At 37.2% G+C, this 26,018-nt stretch overlaps 1 protein-coding gene across 1 annotated transcript; it reads right to left on the minus strand.

Moving 5' to 3' along the window:
* Nucleotides 1-4,433: 4,433 nt before the first annotated feature.
* On the minus strand, nucleotides 4,434-26,018 carry LOC136254273 (2,5-dichloro-2,5-cyclohexadiene-1,4-diol dehydrogenase-like). Its single transcript, XM_066046941.1, has 4 exons — nucleotides 25,419-26,018; nucleotides 7,971-8,014; nucleotides 4,661-4,725; nucleotides 4,434-4,614 (listed from the first exon to the last, which is right to left on the minus strand). The coding sequence occupies exons 1-4, from the start codon at nucleotides 25,861-25,863 to the stop codon at nucleotides 4,434-4,436; spliced, it is 735 nt and encodes a 244-aa protein (XP_065903013.1). The 5' UTR covers nucleotides 25,864-26,018.

The following is a 26,018-nucleotide window of genomic DNA, read 5'->3' on the forward strand; positions in this document are numbered from 1 at the left end:
AGAAGCTATGGTATGAAACTTCACAGTAAGAAGGTTTAATAGTTGCTTTATCCAAATATGCAAAAAAAAATTATTTTAAAAAATGATGAAATTTTCATTTGAGTTTTCCCAAAAAGTTTGCTTGTGCCCAAAAGGTAGATTTTCCAAGATCCGGTCATCACAATAAAAGATCGTTATACTCTAATAGAACAGTCAGTAACTCTAATAAAATAATCAGGTAGCTGACTGTTCTATTAGAGTATATCGATCTTTTCTGTGACATGTATTTTGACTGGAAAGGATTTACAGTCTGTGCTTCAGCCACTTACTGTTTTCCCATAAAGTGCAAAATTATTAGAAAAACATGGGAACTGCATGAGGTATAAAATATTAAACATAATTTGAGTGTAATACATTAATAGGTAAATATCGAACATTAATTTAAGCAAAATAGGTAAATTTTTGAGCAGTGCAGCATAGCATAATAGATAAAATAATGAGCATAATCGGCGGGTCCCTAACAATTTGCATGACTACCTATAGCTATCAATAATTGTGAGAGAAATCTCCGATGTTTCATTTTGCTCTTGGCAGCTACCTCAAAATTAAATTACACTGATAAAATATTCAAGTGACATATAATATATATATATATATAATACTGTAAATATTCAGTCTCTAAAACAAGAATAATCTATACATAAAGTTTGGTTTGCATTTGTATATATACCAAACCATAAATAATTTATAACCTTCCCATTAATAGCAGTGGCGTAGGCAATTGCCCTGGCATCAGACTACTTTGCCCCCACCATCAGCCACCCAGAGTAACTAAAGACGTGGGCTGGATTTAAGTTAGATATTGTACAAGATAGATAGCATAACTTACACAGTACTAGCCAACAGTCCAGATGTCTCTCCAACTGTCCTTAACTCTCTATCTGCTGCTAAGGCTTCAGTTGCCAACGTTCACTCTGCTACATTCAAGAACCATGCACATCATGATTTATGTCATACTCATGTTGATTATTGGGAATCAAAGTTCGAGACATTAACTGTTCAGAATAAATCTTTAGACATTGTCCCTCTGGAGCACGCTTGTCCTTTATGGAAGAGATTGATGTATGGCCTCCCCAAGAAACAGCTGTCCTTGCTACATGCTGGTTGTGATACTCTACCAACTCCTATGGACCTGGCTAGGTGGAACATCATTACTAGCCCTAAATGTGCCCTTTGTCAAGCTTCCCAGCCCACAACAAACCATATCCTGACTGGATGTCCTATTGCTCTTGATCAAGGCAGGTATACCTGGAGACATGATTCAGTCCTACAGGTTCTCGTTCATGGACTCCAACAGCACTCACCTGACAGTATTAAACTATATTATGCTGACCTTCCAGGATATCTTGCTAGTGTCTGCCCTCCCAACACCATTCAAACCGATCTTTCCTCCACCCTTAGCAGACCTGACTTGGTTTTAGTTTCCAATAATTCCATCTGTTTGTTTGAGCTAACTATTCCCACCAATATCCAGCAACATCTTTTGGCTGCTAGAGCTAGGAAGGAAGACCGATATAGCTGTTTACAATATGACCTTCAGCTTTCTGGCTTATCTGTTAATCTCATTTCCATCGAAATTGGTTGTTTAGGCCATTTTATGCCAGACACGATTGCCCAAGTAGCCAATGCTTGTGAAGTGGCAAAGGAGACTATAAGATCAGGCTGCTCGCATTGCTGTCTCCTGCTCATACAGGAATTTTAATTCTAGAGCCTCCCTGGACTGGGGTCTATCAGTTTGCCTAAACTGAACTTTTCTGCATGCTATAATTATTGTTTTTGTATTGTAATTTAATAATGTAAGTATTGCCAGGGCTCCTGCACTGTCCACCCAGTGCATGGTACCCATGAGTCTAGACCCCTATACTTAAGTTGTATTTTGTCTTAACAATACAAGATGTCTCTCTCTCTTTAAAAAAAAAAAACTATTATTTTTGCCAACATTTTTCTTCCAACTAGTCAATGGACAGAGATGGGGTTATCCAAGGAATTTCCCTACAAGTAACTCGATTGTGTACAAATAATAGGAGGCAATAAATAGAAGCACCATCATGTGATTACAAAAGAAAACGTGCAGCATTGTACAAGGAGAGAAGGACAAGAATTGGTATTTAGCTCTTCCACTATAGTGGGATGGACAAGTAAAATTTTGGATTAACCTGTGTAAATATCAGTGTGGTCAAAACTTGGATCAGAGAATAGAGGCGAGGTAGCCTAGGCATTAGCACCTACCTAGCAGTTTAGATACTACTTAGTGATAGTTCAAACGGTATGGAGTACTTGTTCACCAGTTCAGTCAGCAATTGTTTTCTTTTTTGTTTCCAGGCTGACAACTCTAGTGGCACTGGTAGGTCATAGTCATCACGTGATACTACACTAAAAGTGCCTCGTGCTTTAAATCAGGTTTCTTCCTAGTCTGGCGTTAAGACACATACAGAGATTTAGTAAGGAATAAGAAGACCAATATAGCTAGCTAGCATTCACTTAAAGTAAGGTTAGTCATCTTGCATACAATAGTGTAGGTAAAAGTAGTGATGCATACACATTTTTAAAATGCTGTGTTGATGTGTCCATGAAGATAGGCATGTGTATGTGTGTTGCATGGTTGAATGGCTTGTCCAATCAATGCCCTGGCATGGCAAAAAGTCTGGCTATGCCACTGATTAACGTTTCATAATCCATGGTGCTCTTTAAAAGTATACTGTCAGAAACAACTACTTTTAGTGCAAAATGTTAAGATTGATATATTCTTTCTTCACTATATATAAGCTAATTGATTTAAAGAAGCCTGAAGGCTGGTCACGGCTCTGCGGCTATATAACATGTTTCCAATATATTGCTCTTGGAGAAATACCTTGTAGGCTTGACTCATTCTCCAGTGCTGATAATATCATTAAGTGCATGGCCTGTACAAATTTAATTACTGAGTGTGGTTCTTAGCCACTACCCAGCTGCTATAAGCTATAGGGCTGAAACAGATATATCCATATTATCTGGATAGTATTTCAATATCCAAATAGTAATTTGAAGCCATCAGGATAGTTGCTAATAATTTTCATGATTTCTTTGATACAAAGCTTTCACACTAAAATATTAATTCATTGTACAAATGCTAATTTATATGTTTGATTCTGAGGTATGTAAGCAGGTTTATGACAAATTACGTCAGCAAGTGATGATGTCACTATCCGTAGGATATTCGGTAGGCCTGCATCAAATATGCCAGCATAATAAACACCTGCCCTTTTCCTAATATATATCAATGACATAACTACAAACATACATAGTGAGTTGCGACTGTTTGCAGATGATATTTAATTTATAGGCCCATACACTCACCAAGTGATCAGAAGATTCTGTAGGATGACTTAAATACTCTTATAAAATGGGAAAATGAATGGCAGATGGACTTCAACGTATCTAAATGCAACATCTTACAAGTTACCACACATCACACCACCAAAACACTTACATATCAAATGAATGGAGTATCAGTAGAAAAGATTAAATATCTTGGAGTTTACTTGAACAATAAACTACCATGGCACGATCACATTGACTACATATGCACCAAAGCAAATCGATTACTTGGTTTTCTAAGATGAAATTTACATTCCTGTCATAAACACTTCAAAGGGTATGCCTACAAACACTTTCTGCTACCATCTTTTGAATATTGTTGTGCCATGTGGGACCCAAATGACATCTCTAAACTTGAAATGATTCAACATCGAGCTGCTCGTTTGTCTTAAATAAGCCTCGGAACAGACACCACCGTGACAGTATCACAGAAATATTAAATGAAATAAATTGTCCATCTCTTCAAGAACGTAGAAAATAAGCATGCCTCATCCTATTGTACAAAATAGCAAATCACTTATTACTTGGCCAAAATCACTGTCTACCATCATTAAACCAAACTGCTACCCAAGCTCATCATGATCAGAAATTTATTCAAAGGAACTAAGAAAAGGGGTCACTTGGGATTTTTTCAAAATCGTATTTTTGCTGAATCAACATTTATATTTAATGAAGAATTTGTACTACCAAGAGCTCTTATTATTAACTCTTGGTACTACAATATTTAAAGTTATTACTATTAAAAATTTTCAATATACGAAGACTTTTACGACACAGTGTAAAAATCATGCAGCACACATCATTCAGTGTACGTAAGTATACACTTAAATAAAAGAAGTAGTCAATAGTTTATCTTTTACTTTTGTTTTCCTGTAGGAGCTGTACGTATACAGGACAAATTGTACATGTGTACTCTAGTGGGTGACTCAGCAGTCACTTAAATAACAATATTAATGCATGTGAACTTTAACAAAATGATATACTGTGATATCCATGAAAACATCAGGCTTGGCACATTTTGTCCTGAATTTTAACCTTCAAAACATATCGGCAAAAAGTAATAAAACCTCAAAACTTCTCTCACAAATTTTGATGTACATGACCAATGTGTGTACAAGGTACAGCACACCTGAGAAACTTTTAGTCTGTATAGTTTTCAGTGTTACATCTTGAACTTTGACCCCGGTATCTTGATCCTGTATTGCTTGTAGGATGTCCCTAGCCAATGAAACAACATTACATCATGTTGGTGAGATGTTCTCACTTTTGACTGGCAGGTGGGGATGCCGTGTTACATCTCATACTCCCCACTCCACTAGCTTGAAGTGACTGAAACACAGAGAGAGGTATGTATGTAACACAACAAGGCTGGATCTGATCACATATCTATTAAAGGTCTTTCTACTGACAGTAGTGGGCTTTTCCACAGCAAACATTGTCTTGTTTCATAAAGGTAGCACTCGGCTATGAATGCATGAAATAGCATTTTCTTCCTGTCAATATAGGGTCATTCCATGTCAAATCAACAAGGAATTTAGGGTCACCTTTCGGATTTTAATGAAACTTGGTGTGTTTGTAGTACCTGTGGTACTTATCACTCCTGCAGATTTTTAGCTCCATACATTCCATAGTTTCTGATTTATGACCACAAATATTTTGAATATTTCATGAAAATTTGGTCCATCTCTAGTTATAAAATTGACTGCAACTCTGTACTGTGTAAATATTTGTAAACACAATTTTCACTGATAGAAGACTGTTGATTGACCTTTCCAGTGATCCCTAAATTATGGGATATCTACTTAATTATGGTTCAAAGTACTTCATTGAAAACCTTAATCCTTTATATTTTAAAAAATGCTGCTTGAAATTTTTCAAATTCTTTTGTGAATAATGATTGAGTCATAGTCTATGTTTGATAAAATTTTTGTGGTGGGGTCACAATGGTCTCAAGAGATATAATGAACTATGTTGTGGTATGCGGTGGAATTTGCAGGCTATTATTGCTGTATTGTAGTGTACACCTCCAATAACCACTCACAACAAGGCCATGCCAAATTTGTCTTACAGAGTGAAGGTGTCTAGGTACATTGTAACCTGTATTAATGACCACCTGTATTGAAAGACCATCTATATGCTGCAGTTAAGTTATACTTCGTTAATGTATAGCACCAAAGCATCAACCCTTTCAAGCAAATCCATAATGGTCCTTATTAGACAGGTTGACTATAAATTATAGATCTGACCACCATGTGTCCATAAACATCATGTAAATGTTGTACCATCTCTTCACAAGTACCTTCTTTATTAAGTTGAATCTCACTGTAGTTGACTTAGCCATATTTAAGTTCCGTATGTGGCTGCATAGGTACATACAACAGAACTCCTCAGAAGGGATACCTGGATACCTTGATAACCAGGACACCTGTTTATTCACTGTACTCCCACTCTATAGTATGTTCACGTTGAGCTGAATCCTCAAAAACATTTAATAACTCATGGATGCAATTACACTTAATCTTGAAATTTGGCTCATTTGTAGTACTGCTTGACTCGCTAAAAGTATTTCAAAATCTTGTTGTTCAAATGTTTGACATAATATTTATGGCCAATCAAAATTTTCACAATGCATTTCCTATGGGGAAGCCATGTAAGTACAGTGTCCATTACAGCCCTTTCCCGAACTTGTAATGGAGCCAACCCGTACGTGTCTGTTGTTGACAACTTTGCTGTTACCAATAATCATCTGGTTGGCTGAAATGATAACTCTGTTGAGAAAAAATTCACTTTTAATTTTTAGCTGTTTTTCAGGATTCAGCTCAATGTGAACATATTATAGCGGTGCACATACATTTAGACCAAGATACTTCTGTGGCTTCTGTAATATGAGCACTTTATTATAGTCTTAGCAGTGGAGGGGTTTTACCATATACATGCATTAATTGTACCTCAATATGTGAAATTAATTACTAAATTACTTTACATTCACGACCACTTTGAAGATCAAGTCATAAATTCATACACATACTCACGTAGGAAGTAAACATGTTGATCACATATTTAACATTTACCTGTACTGATCTTCAAAAACTTGAACACAAAATACTTTGAAAAACCATTAATTTTAGTAACTACAGTACTATAAATCATGCATTGAGGTGCAAGTAAGTGTTAATAATATAAAAACTCTTGGTACATGTAATCCATCTACTGTATATAGTGTAACTCTTCTATTGCCTGGACCATTGATAAGGTGTTCACTTTTGAGAAACCACAGACTTGTCTTGGGTCCAAAATGTACGTACAATTATAAAGTAAGATCATGAGGCTATCAAGGTACCCAGATATCCTTTTTGAGGAGGTCTGTTGTACCTATGCAGCCATGTATGTAACTTGAATAGTGTAGAGTGGGGATATGTATGTAAGTGCACTACGGCAAGATTTTACTTAATAAATAAGGTATAACTGAAGAGATGGTACACATTAATGTGTTTATGGATGCATGATGATCTCATTTATAGTCAACCTGTCTAATAAGGATTATTTTTGGATTTGTTAGAAAGATTGATGCTTTGGTGCTATATATTAAGATCCAATTAAAGTATAAATTAGCTGCAGCTTATAGATGGTCTTTCAATACAGGTGGTCATTAATACAGGTTGCAATGTACCTAGACACCTTCACTCTGTAAGACAAACTTGGCATGGCCTTGTTGTGAGTGGTTATTGGAGGTGTACACTCCAATACAGCAATAATAGCCTGCAAATTCCACCGCATACCACAACATAGTTCATTATATCTCTTGAGCCCATTGTGGCCCTACCACAAAAATTTTATCAAAAATAGACTATGACCCAATCATTATTCACAAAAGAATTTGAAAAATTTCAAGCAGCATTTTTAAAAATATAAAGGATTAAAGTTTTCAATGAAGTACTTTGAACCATAATTAAGTAGATATCCCATAATTTAGGGATCACTGGAAAGGTTAATCAACAGTCTTCCATCAGTGAAAATTGTGTTTTTAAAATATTTACACAGTACGAAGTTGCAGTCAATTTTATAACTAGAGATGGACCAAATTTTCATGAAATATTCAAAATATTTGTGGTCATAAATCAGAAACTATTGAATGTATGGAGCTAAAAATTTGCAGGAGTGATAAGCACCACAGGTACTACAAACACACCAAGTTTCGTCAAAATCCGAGAGATGACTCTAAATTCCTTGTTGATTTGACATGGAATGACCCTATACTCATAGTGTGGTGTGCCAGCTTCTTGGGCTGCACAACACACTACTGTTTGTCTAAATGTGCAAATCTGCCTATAACGCTTACAACTTAATTATAAAGATTTTGTAGAGCTCCAAAACTGCTAACAGTTCACTACTTACAGGTAATAGGTATATCTTCAACAAACACAATAACACTCAATGGGATAATTGTGTTTGCTGGGCCAACACTATACAAGTATATTTTACTACATTACTGATAAGCACAAAAATTAATAATCCAAAATGATGCACATTAAATAGGGACACACACACACACACACACAATGCATTGCACTAACTTGTATCATTGCAGTTCTTGCTTGCTCTTTACCTTGAACTCCATCTTTAAAGAAACATATTGAGGTAATATCCTACCATAAGGTATAAACCTTTTGTGATAGCTACCCTCTTATAGTGTTGCTATATATATCTAATCCAAAACAGCCAAGCTGTAAAAAAAGTGTGCGGCCCTCAGAAAGGCTATGGTGAAAAAAGATGTGAAATCCAAGGTGGCGGCCAAGAAATGGCTGTGATGGTAGGTTAATGGTAAAAATTTTAATAATGACAATTCAGGTAAATTTTGTGAAGCGGCACAAAAATTCACCTGAATTGTCGTTATTAAAATTTTTACCATTAACCTACCATCACAGCCATTTCTTGGCCGCCACCTTGGATTTCACATCTTTTTTCACCATAGCCTTTCTGAGGGCCGCACACTTTTTTTACAGCTTGGCTGTTTTGGATTAGATTTCATTTCTTTTTGTATTTGTATACCCCAAAGACGGCCTATGGCCAGCTTTGGGACTTTTTAAACCTATGTTTTTTTTCTTTACTACAGGAAGAAGACTGAAAAGATGAAGTAGATGTACGTACTTTAAATATTTTATCAGTAGATGTACAATTATATATATAATACATATGTGACCGGATTTGCGAAAAGGGCCTTCCACACATCCAATTTGCCAACTTTGACAATTGATAACTTCAGATTGGAAAGAGCTATTGCCTTGAAATTTGGGCAGTGGTGATTTCTTTGCAGCTGAACTCTCTACATGATGGTTTCTTTGTAGCTGAACTCTCTACAAGGTAGCTGATCTCTTTACAGGGAGATTTGTTTGTAGCTGAACTCTCTAAAAGGTAACTTCTTCTAGCTGATCTCTCTACAGGGTGATTTGTTCATAGCTGAATTCTGTACAGGTGATTTGTTTGCAGCTGAGCTCTTTACAAAATGGTTTCTTTGTAGCTGAACTCTCTACAAAGTAACTTCTTCTAACTGATCTTTCTACAGGGTGATTTGTTTGTAGCTGAACTATCTACAAGGTAATTTCTTCTAGCTGATCTCTCTACAGGGTGATTTGTTTGTAGCTGAATTCTGTACAGGTGATTTGTTTGCAGCTGAGCTCTTTACAGAATGGTTTCTTTGTAGCTGAACTCTCTACAAGGTAACTTTTCTAGCTGATGTCTCTACAAGGTGGCTAGTTTGTAGCTGAACTCTCTACATGATGGTTTCTTTGTAACTGAACTTTCTACAAGGTGACTTCTTCTAGCTGATCTTTCAATAGGGTGATTTGTTTGTAGCTTCACTCTCTACAAGGTAACTTCTTCTAGCTGATCTCTCTACAGGGAGATTTGTTTGTAGCTGAACTCTCTACAGGTGATTTGTTTGTAGCTAAATTCTGTACAGGTGATTTGTTTGCAGCTGAGCTCTTTACAGAATGGTTTCTTTGTAGCTGAACTCTCTGTAAAAGGTAACTTCTTCTAACTGATCTTTCTACAGGGTGATTTGTTTGTAGCTGAACTATCTACAAGGTAATATCTTCTAGCTGATCTCTGTACAGGGTGATTTGTTTGAAGCTGAATTCTGTACAGGTGATTTGTTTGCAGCTGAGCTCTTTACAGAATGGTTTCTTTGTAGCTGAACTCTCTACAAGGTAATTTCTTCTAGCTGATCTCTCTACAGGGAGATTTGTTTGTAGCTGAACTCTCTACAAGGTAACTTTTCTAGCTGATGTCTCTACAAGGTGGCTAGTTTGTAGCTGAACTCTCTACATGGTGGTTTCTTTGTAACTGAACTTTCTACAAGGTGACTTCTTCTATCTGATCTTTCAATAGTATGATTTGTTTGTAGCTTCACTCTCTACAAGGTAACTTCTTCTAGCTGATCTCTCTACAGGGAGATTTGTTTGAAGCTGAACTTTCTAAATGATGGTTTCTTTGTAGCTGAACTCTCTACAAGGTAATGTCTTCTAGCTGATCTCTCTACAGGGAGATTTGTTTGTAGCTGAACTATCTACAAAGTAACTTCTTCTAGCTGATCTCTCTACAGGGAGATTTGTTTGTAACTGAACTCTCTACAGGTGATTTGTTTGAAGCTGAACTTTCTAAATGATGGTTTCTTTGTAGCTGAACTCTCTACAAGGTAATTTCTTCTAGCTGATCTCTCTACAGGGAGATTTGTTTGTAGCTGAACTATCTACAAGGTAACTTCTTCTAGCTGATCTCTCTACAGGATGATTTGTTCGTAGCTGAATTCTGTATAGGTGATTTGTTTGCAGCTGAGCTCTTTACAGAATGGTTTCTTTGTAGCTGAACTCTCTAAAAGGTAACTTCTTATAACTGATCTTTCTACAGGGCAATTTGTTTCTGGCAGAATTTTCTACAGGGTGATTTCTTTGCAGCTGAACTTTCTACATGGTGGTTTCTTTGTAGATGAACTCTCTACAAGGTAATTTCTTCTAGCTGATCTCTCTACAGGGAGATCTGTTTGTAGCTGAACCATCTACAAGGTAACTTCTTCTAACTGATCTTTCTACAGGGCAATTTGCTTGTGGCAGAATTTTATACAGGGTGATTTCTTTGCAGCTGAACTCTCTACATGGTGGTTTCTTTGTAGCTGAACTCTCTACAAAGTAATTTCTTCTAGCTGATCTCTCTACAGGGTGATTTGTTTGTAGCTGAATTCTGTACAGGTGATTTGTTTGCAGCTGAGCTCTTTACAGAATGGTTTCTTTGAAGCTGAACTCTCTAAAAGGTAACTTCTTCTAACTGATCTTTCTACAGCAATTTGTTCGTGGCAGAATTTTATACATGGTGATTTCTTTACAGCTGAACTCTCTACATGGTGGTTTCTTTATAGCTGAACTCTCTACAAGGTAACTTCTTCTAGCTGATCTCTCTACAGGGTGATTTGTTTGCAGCTGAACTCTCTACATGGTGGTTTCTTTATAGCTGAACTCTCTACAAGGTAACTTCTTCTAGCTGATCTCTCTACAGGGTGATATGTTTGCAGCTGAGCTCTTTACAAAATGGTTTATTTGTAGCTGAACTCTCTACAAGGTAACTTCTTCTAGCTGATGTCTCTACAAGGTGACTAGTTTGTAGCTGAACTCTCTACATGGTGGTTTCTTTGTAACTGAACTTTCTACAAGGTGACTTCTTCTAGCTGATCTTTCTACAGGGTGATTTGTTTGTAGCTGAACTCTCTACAAGGTAACTTCTTCTAGCTGATCTCTCTACAGGGAGATTTGTTTGTAGCTGAACTCTCTACAGGTGATTTGTTTGAAGCTGAACTCTCTAAATGATGGTTTCTTTGCAGCTGAACTCTCTACAAGTAAACTTCTTCTAACTGATCTCTCTACAGGGTGATTTGCTTGTAGCTGAACTATCTACAAGATAACTTCTTCTAGCTGATCTCTCTACATGGTGATTTGTTTGTAGCTGAATTCTGTATAGGTGATTTGTTTGCAGCTGAGCTCTTTAAATAATGGTTTCTTTGTAGCTGAACTCTCTCAAGGTAACTTCTTCTAGCTGATGTCTTTACAGGGTCACTAGTTTGTAGCTGAATTCTCTACATGGTGGTTTCTTTGTAACTGAACTCTCTGCAAGGTAACTTCTTCTATTGATCTCTCCACAGGGCGATTTGTTTGTAGCTGAACTCTCTACATGGTGGTTTCTTTGTAGCTGAATTCTACAAGGTGATTTTTTCTAGATGAACTATCCCTTTCCATAGTTGCATGAACTCCCTACAAGGTAACTTCTTCTAGCTGATCTCTCTACAGGGTGACTTGTGTGTAGCTGATCTCTATACAGGTTTCTTGTTTCTAGCTGATCTCTTGAATTCTCTTCAGGGTGACTGCTCTATTAGGATGACTGCTCTATTAGAGTATCTCGATCTCGCACTTGCTGCACCAAGTTGGATTTCGTGTTATAACTCCGTGGCTTTAAGTCTGATTCTTCTACACCATTGATGAGCCTTTCTAAGATGATTACTCCATCTGTACAACGATTTTCAAAGCATTACCCCAAGCGGTTTATCTGGTAGGCGTGGCAAGTAGTCGTTTTTTTATTAGCTAATCTCGATTGCGTAATTGTTACACACTGTTGGTTTTTTCGTTGTATCTTCCTGTTTTTTTAGCTCGATTTCTTTCAAACCACAAAAGGTTTGAGGTTCAATAGTTAACCTATTCACCCACCGATTTTCAGCTTCTTCCCATACGCGGTTTACCCTGTAGGCGTGACAACATATTGGTGTTATTTTTCGTGAATAATCGCTCATAACTCTTTGCCTGTTTATCGTATTCCAGCCAAAGTTGGTACCGAGATGCGCCTTTATACCCCCCTTCTGTGTGCCAAATTGCAAGGCAATCGGATATGGCGTTCGCGTTTTATAGCAGTTTTTGTAAGTGTGCGACAAGAAAAAGAAAAATAAGAAGAAAAAAACGAAGAAACTGAGCCAATTATTGAAGTCGCATATCTCGGGAACGCTTGAAGCGATTTCGCTCAAATTTGGAATGTGGAGTGCTGCAGTTGGAGGGAATGTCCACAGCATAAATCGTCTTGTTTCATCAAGGAAGCACAGAGCTACGGAGGTGCGAAAATTGCGTTTTCTTTCTTCCTGTCAATATACTCACGGGTGTTACGCGCCGGCTTCTTGGGCCGCACGACACACTACCGTGTGTCTTGATATATATAGGAATAATGATTCCATTATTGTCAGGGGCATAACCAGGATTTCTTGAAGGGGGGTTCCAGCACCAGCATTGAGTTACTAGAATCAGGGGTCTGGGGGCGCAGCCCCCAGCCGCTGAGAGACTTTTAAGATTTTAATAAATTAAAACTCAGCAAATTGCTATATTTTATGCAAAACGTACATTAATTATGATGCATTAAGTGCCCCTGGGATGAAGGTAGTACTCAGGGGTGGATCCAGAGTCTGGAAAGAGGGGGGGGACCTTGCTGAAAAAAAGTTGAAGAGCAAAAAAAAAAAAAAAAAAGAAGGTCACAACAATAATAGCTAGTTATCCTTTACCAAATATATTATATCACGTATGTTATGTAAATTAAAATCTTATTTATAGCTTCATAAATAAGTTGCACTGCCTCATGAACATTGTGACTGCTTTATTAGAGTAATTGACTGCTCTATTAGAGTATCTCGATCTTGTATGCAATTTCTTGAAGGGCGGGGGGGCATTTGCCCCAAATTCCCCATCCTGGATCCGCCATTGGTACTAGATAAAGTCACCTAGTGGAAACAGACAGCATAACACATAGAGACACATATAGTAATCTGTAAGTGATGGTTATATCTCACTGTGGTATAGGGGCCATGAATCCACCGATACAAATGTACAATCAAAACAATATAACTATACAAATATGCATAGCATGAATTCATTTCGCATAACACAAGTGATAAATTACTGGAGCTCTATATCTTTAAACACTGCACACCAAAGCTATAGCAGTATAAGGTCATGCTAAGTTTTGCATTTAATGTTGGAATGTCTGAAAAACTTCATATGGACATGGATATTTACATGCATGTTCTATTAGAGTATACCTGACTGCTCTATTAGAGTATATACCTGACTGCTCTATTAGAGTATATCGATCTTTTTAACAAGTTTTGAAGAGGGCTCATGTTACCTCTGTAAATCCTTCCCTGAGAGATGAATGTAAGTTTTATCAATTGTTGTGCTGTGCCATTACACTATATTGCTCACTTATTTTGTCCTGCCACACTAAATGGTGTGTTAGGATCCTGCTTGCAGAAGTCTAAATTTTACAGGGGGGTTCCTGAACCCCCCGGAACCCCCCCTCCCTACGCCCCTGAAATTGTATTGCCAATTGGCAGGTTAGTGATGAAAAGTAAGACTTACATCATGTGTGTATAGTAGTATGTGTATGTGTAGTATGGTATGATGTGTAATAGGTCATTTAGAAGTAGAGGTGGTTTAGCAGTACACAGATGCATGGGACCAGCAAAAGAACTTGTCAAAACCAACTGTCATTTTTGCTTCCTTCAATTTGGAGGACCACATGACCTGTCCGATGAGTGGCAGTGGACAGACAAGTGTGCATGCAATATCGAGAAACATATTACACATAGTCAAATGTTTGTTTTTAAATGCTCATTCCATTAATTTTTGGATCAGAAGAAAATTAAATGTGTAACCAAGCCTACAAAAAACATTGCATGCAGGCACCATAAACTTGGTAAAACTCTTTCACCATTGGTGGCTCAAGAAATTTCAGTGACTTGTTTCCAAACTTTCTGTTGCATGCACACTTAAATGTAAGGGAGTCTGGGGGCATGCTATCCCAGGAATTTTAGAAAATCATTTACCGGATCTGCAATTTTTAACAAATATCTTTAAAGCTGTCATACCCATTTTATGTTAAGAATTATTGACATAGGTTTAGTGGTTTGTTTTGCTGGCACAGTATCAGTAGCAGGCCAAAGAGTTAAGGGGTGGAACAATGTGAAGTTTGAAGCACACAATAGACATGGATGCCATTCTGGGGGTCTGGAAGAAAGCCCCCAGGAAAATATCAGGTTTTAAACACTCTGAGGTAAGCATTTAGAGTGTTGGTACAGCAGCTACTTAAAAGTTCTTAAGACACAAAATGTTTCTGTTCTATTAAGTTGTTGACTGCTCTATTAGACTTAAAGTTGCTAATCAATAAGTTTAATTACCTGAATAAGTTTCTGGAAACCTAAGAACCACCCATGGAGCCACCCCTAATTGTGCTATAACAATTGTTAGCACTTATTAAATGTTTAATTGGCTTTGTTTGCAATACAAGTTACACTTCAGTACTGCAATAATAGCCTGTTACTGTAAACGACAAAGATTTGGAGTGACTAAAGTTTGGTGAATTTGGTGCATCAAGGAAATTTGCCAAACTTTATTCACCAGCTATTCAATATTTTGTTCTATATTAACTGCATGGTAAATTTGTCAAACTTTTGTCTGCCAACCTGCTTTGCATGCTGATTTGCCAAACTTATTAATAAGTGACACCAAACTTCCATCATTCACAGGATGTGCATGGGGTTTAGGTTATGTGTCCGGTTTGAATGCAAGCCTAGCTAGTTATTGATTAAATGTCATATCATTAATAGCACATCTTAGCACATGCTACCACAGACTAGTACATACTACATAGTTGTAGATCAAATTTTCATACCGTGGAACCTCGATTATCCGAACTAATTGGGGGAAAGGGTGTTCATATAACAGTACATAAAATCGAACTTCCATAAGTTTATATACAAAGCTTTGCTCAACTACTCTAATAAAGCATACACTTGTTGACAAAATACTCTAATTGAGTAGTTGATTTGGTGTTCGGAAAATCAAGAGTTCAGTTAATCAGTGTTCGGATAATCAGGGCTCCACTGTACCATAATTTGCTATTTTTGTTGTAAAATAATTTTTGTATGCAAAACCTGTACAAAAAAATTTTACACGAAAATTACATAAGATTGAAATACTCTAACAGAGCAGTCATTCACATAAATCATACAAAAATATTTTACACAAAAACTTTTTGCACAAAATAAAGCAAATTACAGCAGAACTTGTTTGTAAGCTTGTGCAATTAGATGCATGAAATTATAAGCAACTGGTACCATACAATGGCATTATGACATAGACAGGGATTGAACCCAAGCAGGTGAATAACTTAGTGTTAACAGATTGATATGCGAACACCATTTTTCAGCTAGGCTTTCCTAGACCAGAGCAAAAGCAGTCATTGATTTACAGCAGCAATATTTGAGTTCTAAGGCATTTAATTTTGCTAAAATTCCTATGAGCTAAAAGTTGAACTTTAAAAAGTAAAGGTAAGAAAAAAAATTGTTCCACCAGCTGGATAAGAACCCAAGACACTCTGTCAACACTTTTGCAGTTTGTGCTGTTGTTTTCAAAGGAATGTAGCTCAAGTTTTCTCTGGACCATGATGGCTTTCAACATGTTGTTGTAGACAAATGAAAACACATGGAAACTTGCAATAAATATCTTAATGATGCATGAGCACTTCATTAATAGAATTGGAGACTGGAGAGTAAGCAGTGTGACAAACAGACAGAAGGTTAGACAGAATTTCAACTTATACATTTATAATTCTTCTAGGTGGGGCACCCTGGCTATCTATGGCTGCACCAACACTATTATGTGTCTAAATGTATAAACAAGTTTTATCACATTACTGGCTGACAAGTGCTCAAACTTCAAAATCTCTTTGAGGTATAGGTTGTAATTACCACAAACTACTCATAATTCCATAATTAAATGCCTTAATGACTGTCTTTGTAAGGTTTCTATGTGGAAGTAGTGTTCTCAATTATCCAGACATTCAAGTAATACTTTAGCTTGGGTATTCAGAGCACCACTCAGGGTTTAACTTGTATATTGCCCAGGCAATATAATGGGAAAGTGGTTTGCACATGGCTTTAATGCCCAACCAGTTCAAAGATACGATATACTTTGACTTGTCATAAATTGAGCGACACGAGTGTTTAATTGTGAGTTTGGGTTCACAGGTTAGGCTAGGCTTAGTGTAGTTGCTACGTTTGACTAGTTGACAGTTACTAAACGAAGAATGATCAGTAAAATAATTGTTTGTGGGCTATGCGTGGATGTGTATTTCTACCCAACATGTGTCACACATTGAGCAGACCACTGAACAACACAAAGAAGACAACTAGATTTAAGTAGTTGTTATAGTCCTAACTACTAAAGTTAGTAGGCTTAATGTAGTACAAAAAGTTAAAACTAAAAAACCTAGATCCGACAATTGCAATCTTTCTGGTGCTGTGTGTAAAGTATGAACAACATTAATCTAATGGCTATTAGCCCACGCTATTAAAACAATTATCAATCATCAGATGTATACAAGGAACAGGGTAAGTGCTCTGTAGTTTTCACCTATCAGGTGAGTGTGCCTAGAGTGACATATATCACTTATACTTCAGACATATGCTCCCTTAACCCTCGGCCCCATGGCCCTCATGCTTTGGGTGCATGTATCAGCAAAATCCCTTGCAGCCATGGTATAACTATTATATGTAACACTTTCACAAGGAGCCGCCTGGGCTACATTTTGTATGTAGCCCAGCTAGCCAGACTATAGTATGTTCACGTTGAGCTGAATCCTCAAAAACATTTAATAACTCATGGATGCAATTACACACTATCTTGAAATTTGGCTCATTTGTAGTACTACTTGATCCGCTAAAAATATTTCAAAATCTTGTTGTTCAAATGTTTGACATAATATTTACGGCCAATCAAAATTTTCACAATACATTTCCTATGGAGAAGCCATATAAGTACAGTGTCCATTAGAGCCCTTACCCGAACTTGTAATGGAGCCAAACCGTACATGTCTGTTGTTGACACCTTTACTGTTACCAATAATCATCTGGTTGGCAGAAATGTTAACTCGGTTGAGAAAAAATCCACTTTTAATTTTTAGCTGTTTTTCAGGGTTTAGCTCAACGTGAACATACTATAATACGAAAATTTAATGTAGCCCACTGGGCAATGATTATATAGACATTGAGGCTGAAATTGATTGTGGGGATCAATTAATACTCATGTGATTAGGATGCACAACTTGGATTTCACCATGAAAACCACTCAGGCGGGGAGCATTTTGTTATCCTCGCCATCCTAAAAGTTGGAAAACGTTGGGATATGGTGAGAATGAGTGCTACACCGATTGTTTCCACACGTTTTTGAATATGAACACACCCCGATCACAAAGCTACCACTCTGCATGGAGCAACCACTCTACAAGATAACTTATCTATCTAGACCTTTAGTGAACTCTGCACTTTTGCCATAAATGATTCAATAGCACTGATTAAAACATTCAACTTGCATAACAAAATATTCTACATGATTTCTCTAGGATATGTCCGTTCATCGTAACCGAACATACTGGCTGCTGACCCATAATTGAAAATTTTAGGTATGCATATAATAGTACCGTATAGTAAAAAACTTTAGTAGTAAAATACCTTGGCAAATTTGGAGAATAGCATTCAATTTGCCAAAGTTGTTTTTGTCAATTATTTTAGATGATCACATGAGCATATTGAGTGACCAGGTTGAGTTGATGTTGATCATGAGTTGAGACTGAATTAAGTTGATTCTTCAATACTATAAGCCGGTACCCGCCAAAGAGAAGAAAGAAGACATTGTTTTGCCTACTCTGCATGGATCGTTAAGCAGCAAAATACCACCAGGAGTAACCAAAGCAGCCAATGAACAAGTGTCATCTAAGTTACAACCCTCACCCACAGAACCGACCAGTAGATAGTGAAGCACACCTTTGCTAGCACGTCGTTAGATCAGTAGCTATAGAAACACAAAATACAAAAACCATAAAGATTACAAAGTACTACTATAACAACAACACTAGCTACCTATATACTTACCATACTACTTAACTGATGAGTTGATACCTTGTTGTTATCCTTACGTACCGTACAATAAAAATTTCAGCGGTAAAACTTTGGTGAGTATTATTTCAATTGCCAAAGTCTTTTCCGCCAATTTTTAAGTTTCGACACACCTTTTTTACTGCCAAAGTTTTTTACTATACAGTACATCCAGTGGCTGCACCCGTATTGGCTTGGATGATTGATCACCCTGTACAGGCTATATCAACCTGATAAGTGTTACATATTAGTTGTAACATGGGGCATTCAGGTTTTGCCTGATGTGTATGCCCTCTGCCCTCAGGCCGCCAAAGCCCTCATGCTCATGTTACAACTATTACATAATATTCAAACAATAACAAAGTTGACCAATATTGACCAGAAATTGTCTGGTTGTCAAATATTATTGTGTATAACAGGTAAAATGTACATCATGTGTGCTAGGAAGAATTGCGAAGCATCTACAGTAGGAAAGATCTACTACTAAATCACATAATTTGATGAGAAAATGTATTTCAAATCATACTAATCAATTTTGTAATGCTAAAACCACAATACCACCTAGTGCTAAGCAACATATCAAAACTATGTCATATAGTTGTATGGTAAGTACAATAACCATCTTCTTTTTAGAAGTGAAATAAAATTGTATTTGCTAGACTGGTAGTATATATACAAGTACACAAAAAATTGGAATTTTCGACTAGAATAGGGACCATAGCACATCGATAAAAAGTACTGAAACAAGCTGGAGTAGTGCACAATATTAAAATAATAAGAAGTATTATATCCCTACTGTGCTCAAGATACTGTAACGGAAATGCACAGTAGGGGTATAACACTTCTTATTGTTTTACTGTGATTTAATGTCGTGCACTACTCTAACTTGTTTCAGTACTTTTTATCGATGTGCTATGGTCTCTACTCTAGTTATAAATTCCAATTTTTTGTGTACTTGTTTGTTAACTTTTGTTGTAAACAATATTATGATTGGTGAACCCACCCATACCACAAAAAAATGGCACCATGCACCCCAGCTAATATCGTTTCATCAAGTATCCAGGAGCGAGCTCATCTCACAGTTTTGTCTCACTCATCAGGCACCAATAGTGGGTGGCTTAAGGCTATTCCTCAAGTTTCTCTTGGTCTTTCTATTCCTGGTCCTGAGTTTATAGTCAGCCTTCAATTATGGTTGGGGGTATCCCTATTTCCACCGTCACCATTTTGTGCCTTAATACCATAGACTGAAAAGTGAAGTATCCATTATTGTTCGTTGTCAGCTCCGTTCAACCCGTTACACAGCAGTATGAATCAAGAACTGTTCAAAAAGTACTTCTGCAATCAAAGTAGCCACTATGAAAAATATGGACAATTTCCGTTACGAAGGGAAGCCATCACGTACTACCACCAAACGACAATTTTCGTTAGCAAAGATGAATGGGACACAAAGGAGGACACATGAAGAATGCATTGTACATACTGCGGTATGCCAAAAGGCACCTCTCGGGCCGAAGCAATGTCAAACAGTGAAAAAATCAAGCTCATAACCTTAGCCATTATCGAGTTACGCTTGTCTGAAGGCATCATTCAGTCAGTCAGGCAGTCAGTCAGTCAGTCATCAGAAAATTCTGTTTAATAATTTAAAAAAATTCTTGTTGAAAGCATTTCAGGCCGATCTGAAGGCTTGTTTGGGCTTAGTTTTACCTAGCCAATACTGCCTCATCGTCGTCAGGAAAATTGAGACTGGATTTTGGGTGATGTTTTTCATGGGCCATACCTACTCCTTTGTGGTCCCTACTATACAGTACTATCGTACTGTATGATACTGTATGGTTCATCATTCTTTGTCAAACTGTACATTTTTTGCATTCATATATGATCTCATTATGACTGAGTATAGTATGTAATAAATATTTCATTTGCCTATTGTAAGATATTAATTTTATTGGCTGTTAATAAAACTAATTATAGTTGGTACTTATTAGCATCACCTGAGCTCTTGTTTTTTTGTTAATATAATATCTTGTGACATGGGCCAGCTGCCCAAACATATAGTAGTGCTGTGAAGCCCTTTGCAGTAAACACAGAACTGTTTATCAAAAACTAGTGCTTTGATACAGCCCAGAACAATTGAGTTATAAGGCTTTAAAAATATATACATTTAGTATGGATGATTCAGGCACACAAACATGTATATAAAATGAAAACATGCTTGTTCCAGTACAAAACCATTGAGAGTGAACACTCATTTACCTCTTTGATATCACCGTACTTGGCGGGGTTCAGGTACAGGTACATGAACCTATTATTACCTGTTTCATTGTTCACTTGGGGTAGGTAGAAACAGTGGACCCGGGGACCACAGATCCGGGACCAGGGGACCCACGAGGATCCAGTTATTTTTGAAATTTTATACACTTCACAATATTCTATACTTGTACTAGGTACCTCTGCAAGTAGTTTTGCATGGCCAATCCACTTTTTTCCCCATCATGGTGTCTCACATAATGTTTATACCAATTATTGTAAGCACCTCTGAAAAAGTGTATGAAGCTGACTGCATTTATAGGCCACTTTCCTGCTGCACAATGAGCATACTACTATGATACTAGTCTATTATGTTGCCTAGCTACTAACATTGTGAAAATGCACCAGAGGTCTGGTTGTAGAGTTCCCAGGCTGAAACTGGCCGGCTACTAGACTTAGCTAATTTAAGCTAGTAATTGTTATTTCCCTGGAATAATTGATTGCACAATGTTCCTAAATTACTCTAGTAGCTAGGTGACATAGTAGACTAGTATGCTCATTGTGCAGCAGGCAGGTGGCCAACAAATGCTGTCATTTGTAGACACTTTTTCAGAGGCACTTATAATTAATTTCTAATTGGCATAAACATTGTGTGAGACGCTGTGACGAGTTGGCCACACAAGACTGCTTGCAGAGGTACCTAGTACAAGTATACAATATTGTGAAGTGTACAAAATTCCAAAAAAGTTGGATCCTCGTGGGTCCCGGGTCCTTGGTCCCCAGGTCCACTGGTTACACCTAGGCATTTATTTGTGTTGAGATAATAAGCCACAGCAGATAGGAAATGTCATACAAATCATCATACAGTGGAACCTCCCTTATCTGGACCTCTATTATCATGACATCACCATTGTCTGGACAGCTCAAATTGGTCATATGGCTTGTAGTTTATTGACCATAATGAAGTTTGGTTTAGATGAAAGCAGGAGCCTAAAGATTGCTGTTTACTTGTTTGGTGGCTTGTTTACTCTAATAACTAGTACATTAAAAATTAAATTTAAAAATGAAGTAGGGATCCAAGCCAGTGAAACAAGAGATGAACGATGGTATCTATTACAGCATAGCTTGGTGGAAAATCCCTACTTTGGCATTGAACACAAAATAATTGCTATACCATGCCAAAGTAGGGATTTCCCACTGAGCTATGGTTCATCTCTTGTTTCACTACTTTTTATCGCTTGGATCCCTACTTCATTTTTACATTTATAATTTTTAATGTACTAGTTTGTTTAGTTTTTTGTTAAGGCATACAGCTAGCCATAAACATGTGACTGTTGTATTAGGGTGACTGCTGTATTAGAGTATCTCAAGTCAGTCTGCAAAAATGTGCATTTGCCCAAAAGGGGCGTGGTCATCATGGTTTCGATCGATTATTAGAGTATCTCAAGTCAGCCTTCCAACTTGAAGGTGTGTGGTCACTGAAATACAGCTAGCATTAAAGGGATGCATCTCAATCGATAGATCGATAATGCGTAGAATAAAGAATGGGCGCGATCTTGTGGCCTATCGTGAAAGCTATCTAGTACCGGTACCTCTGTACAGTAGCGCATAGTCTAAGCTCCTTATATAATCTTGTGGCGTCTATTATGCTGCTTAGAGAAAGTGTTGATATGGAAAATTAACGCCTCAATATGGTTTTGCTGGATGAAGAAGACAAGCAGCTTGATTGAAGATAAAAGAAAAGACAAGATGCAGAGGGAACACACTCATTGGAACCCAAAAGGCACTTCCCACTGGTGAGTTTGTTATTGTGGCGTAAAATGATGGCCATGCACTGCTTCGTTTGGCCTCTAGGCTTGCGACTGTGGTCAGTCAGGTAGTCAGACAATCAGGCAGTCAGTCTAAAACTCAAGTTTTGGCGATTTTTAAAAATTTTATATCCGGTGACCTGTAAGTGTTTTGTTGTATTCAATGCTGTTGTATGCATTATATGGACTAGTACTATTCCGTAAATGTGATTTTCGTCTCGTAAGATATCTCTAGGTTGTTTTTAAAAGCAGAATTTTGGGCAGCGCACGAAAATTTCACCAGGATCCCTACTTAAACGGTACGACTGTACCGTTTGATAATAGCTAACACTTGGTTGCCAGGTGACAATGCATTTCACAGCCCTGGAGAGTGATCATGAATGCTCTGTAGTGACTTCCCCCTCAGCCCACTATACTGCATAGCACTAACTGATAGCCAGAGATGGGGTAACGCGTTATGTAATATAACGCGTTACGTAATATATATTACAATTTGCGAGTTGAAGTAATATAACGCGTTACATTGCAAAATGCATGTAATATAACTTAAGTTACTTTTAGAAACTATTAACTCGTTACTAGTAATGAACAAAGTAATAATATTATGTAATGAGCAAGGTAACGAGTAGCGATCAGCGCGATGTAACGAGTAATACTATGAGCAACAATGAGTCAGTAATGCATTACAAGTGGCTTTTATATTGCTATTCACTATCCATTAAACTACTCAGTGATTCATTATCTCAATCCATTAACCTTTCACCTATATTAAAGGATGCTGCCCGGTCCATTGGACTGACGCGTACCACGTGACCACATAGACCATTGCTATTAATGCCCACCGTCTGTGTGAAAACAAGGGGTTTGCATGCATATATGCTGAAGTCTTAATTTAATTTATAATATTAAAGTACGTAAAGTTACTTGCATTCAGTAACTTTAATATTTACAGCTAAAAGTTACATTTCACAAGTAACTTAATATGTAATATTATTAAGTTACATTTTATTTTAAGTAATATGTAACTGTAATATATTTCATTGTGTAGAAAGTATTATGTAATATGTAATATATTACTTTGAAAAGGTAACTTCCCCAACTCTGCTGATAGCAATAAGTTAGTCACTTTAGCAAAATAGCATGTTATTCTTAGTTATGGACATTTCTGAGATACGGATGGTAGAATGTACCAGACCGCCTGGATAAGAGAGGTTCCACTGTACTGTAACATTGTACCACTCTTTAAACTTTCACTGTCACCCACTACTGCAATAGGCCTGAACTGATCATGCTTTAAAATTACGCTTTTAATCAATTTTTCCTATTATGCTCAAATTGTGTCCTAACTATGCTCTTAGAAATTTGCATCTTGATAGCTCTATTAGAGTAACTGAACGATTCAACATGTGGTGATCACGTGCATCTTAATCTTCATTCACTTTTCCTAAACAAGAGGCTATAAATGACATTTTACTGTGTGCACCTGTGTTTATTATACGTAAGTATTCAACTCTGCTTCTTGCAAAATATGTGGAGATACAGTTTCTAATTCTAAACACACAAAATTTCTACCTGGCACTATATTATTATGCCTACGTATATATTATGCTAATTGCAGGTTTAACTACTAGTTTGAACACTAACTACTGGTATAGCCAAATGGTACCACTGGCATCCAACCTATCATCTTGTACCCTACATTCAGTAATCCTCCTCAACTGTCACGATATACACATGATGTCTCCAACTGTGCTATATGTAACTAACTGACTTCTGGGATGGTGAAAGTCTTCAAATTCAATCATAGCCTATCTCTCTCAGAGTACTACAAGGAGGTTTACAATAGGATAAAATGTGTAGCAGCCTTAACCTGTGTAAGTCAGAGGTGTTGCTGGGTGGTAGTGGTGACTATTTTATTTGAATACTGATCATTGCTGACCACCAGTGTTGGGCAAGTTACTTAGTAAAAGTAACTAGTTACATATTACATGCAACTGAACTATTTAGTTACAGTTACATATTACTCATAAAATAAAGTAACTATAATAATATTACATAATATTATTATATTACTTTGTGTCCACAGCCTTGAGCTGTCACGTGTGAAACTACCACTTTATCACGTGACATGATTGTGCTGTTGGACAATGTGCAAATCTTGGTTTTAAGTAAGAAGCTGGTGAATAAGTTTCATCAAGTAGGCTTTGTTACTTCGTTGTGGCTAAGCGTTACTTAGAGGATAACTAATGAGATTAGTAACTTCGTTACTTGTAGTAATAATATTACATAATATTAGACTCATTACAGTAACTATATTACTTAGGTAATGCGTTACATTTGTAAGTAAAATAACTTGAGTTATATTACCTGTTTTTATAGCGTATTTCGTTATATTACTTAGTTGCCACAAAAGTAATAATATTACGTAACGCGTTACTTATGTAACGCGTTACTTATGTAACGCGTTACTCCCAACACTGCTGACCACCGTGCATTGTGGGCATGCTCAGACAAAAACCAGGCTAAGCCTAGTTGACTAAAACATGACAGATAAACTGGGGTCTGGAACAACCTCAAGTTTTACAATAAGTAACTATACTCCATAATCTCTTGTGGCCACCTGAGCAACTATAAAAGCCAGCAACATAATTATGTTTTTATCCAATGATGGAATAATCAAACATATTTGGTACAAGTTCACTGATATTAAGAGAATGGGATACCAAAGCCTACCAATTAAACAACTTACAAAATTTAGGGTTTTTTATTGTGCAGGCCTCACAAAAGGGCATGCATGTCCTTGCTGATAGCTTCTTGATAAACAGTTCAAGGGATTCATAACACTGCTAAAGGTTTTGCCAGTTTTCTAAGGAAACACAAAGGCTTCAATCGGATAAACACAACTACCTGTTTACAGCGCAACAATGCACAGGATTGTATACACACAATTAACTAACTCATCTTCACTATCACATCAAGATTGTTTTCAAGTGTATGTCCTTCCAGAATAGATGGAGCAACTGCACAAACACGGATGCTGTGTTTAGCAAGACTCTTTGCTGCAGCCCTTGTCATCCCACAGACGGCAAATTTTGAAGCACAATATGCAAAAATTGCATCAATTCCCACCAGTACAGCAACACTGGACACATTAACAATGACACCTTCTTTGCCTGCCTCAATCATCTTGTTTGATACATACTTCATCATCAGGAATGTCCCATATATATTAACATCTTGTGTCTTTTTGAACAGTTCATCATCAGTTTCCTGCAGTCGACCTTCAGTTATTGCAGCAGCACAGTGGAGCAGTATGTCAATTCCTCCAAACTCATCCACTCCACGTTGTACTGATTTCTTCACATCTTCAACACTACTGACGTCACCACATACATATATCATACCTTGACCACCCAGTTCTGTTACTAGCTGTTTTAGTTTTGCGGTTCTGTGTTGGGAAGGTCGCACAGTACAAGTCGAGCTCCTTCTTCGGAAATCAGTCGTGCTGTAGTGCTCCCGAGATCTCCAGCCGTACCAGTGATTATCGCGGTCTTGCC

Source organism: Dysidea avara, chromosome 4 (assembly GCF_963678975.1).
Source record: "Dysidea avara chromosome 4, odDysAvar1.4, whole genome shotgun sequence".
In the NCBI taxonomy this organism is placed as follows: Eukaryota; Metazoa; Porifera; class Demospongiae; order Dictyoceratida; family Dysideidae; genus Dysidea; species Dysidea avara.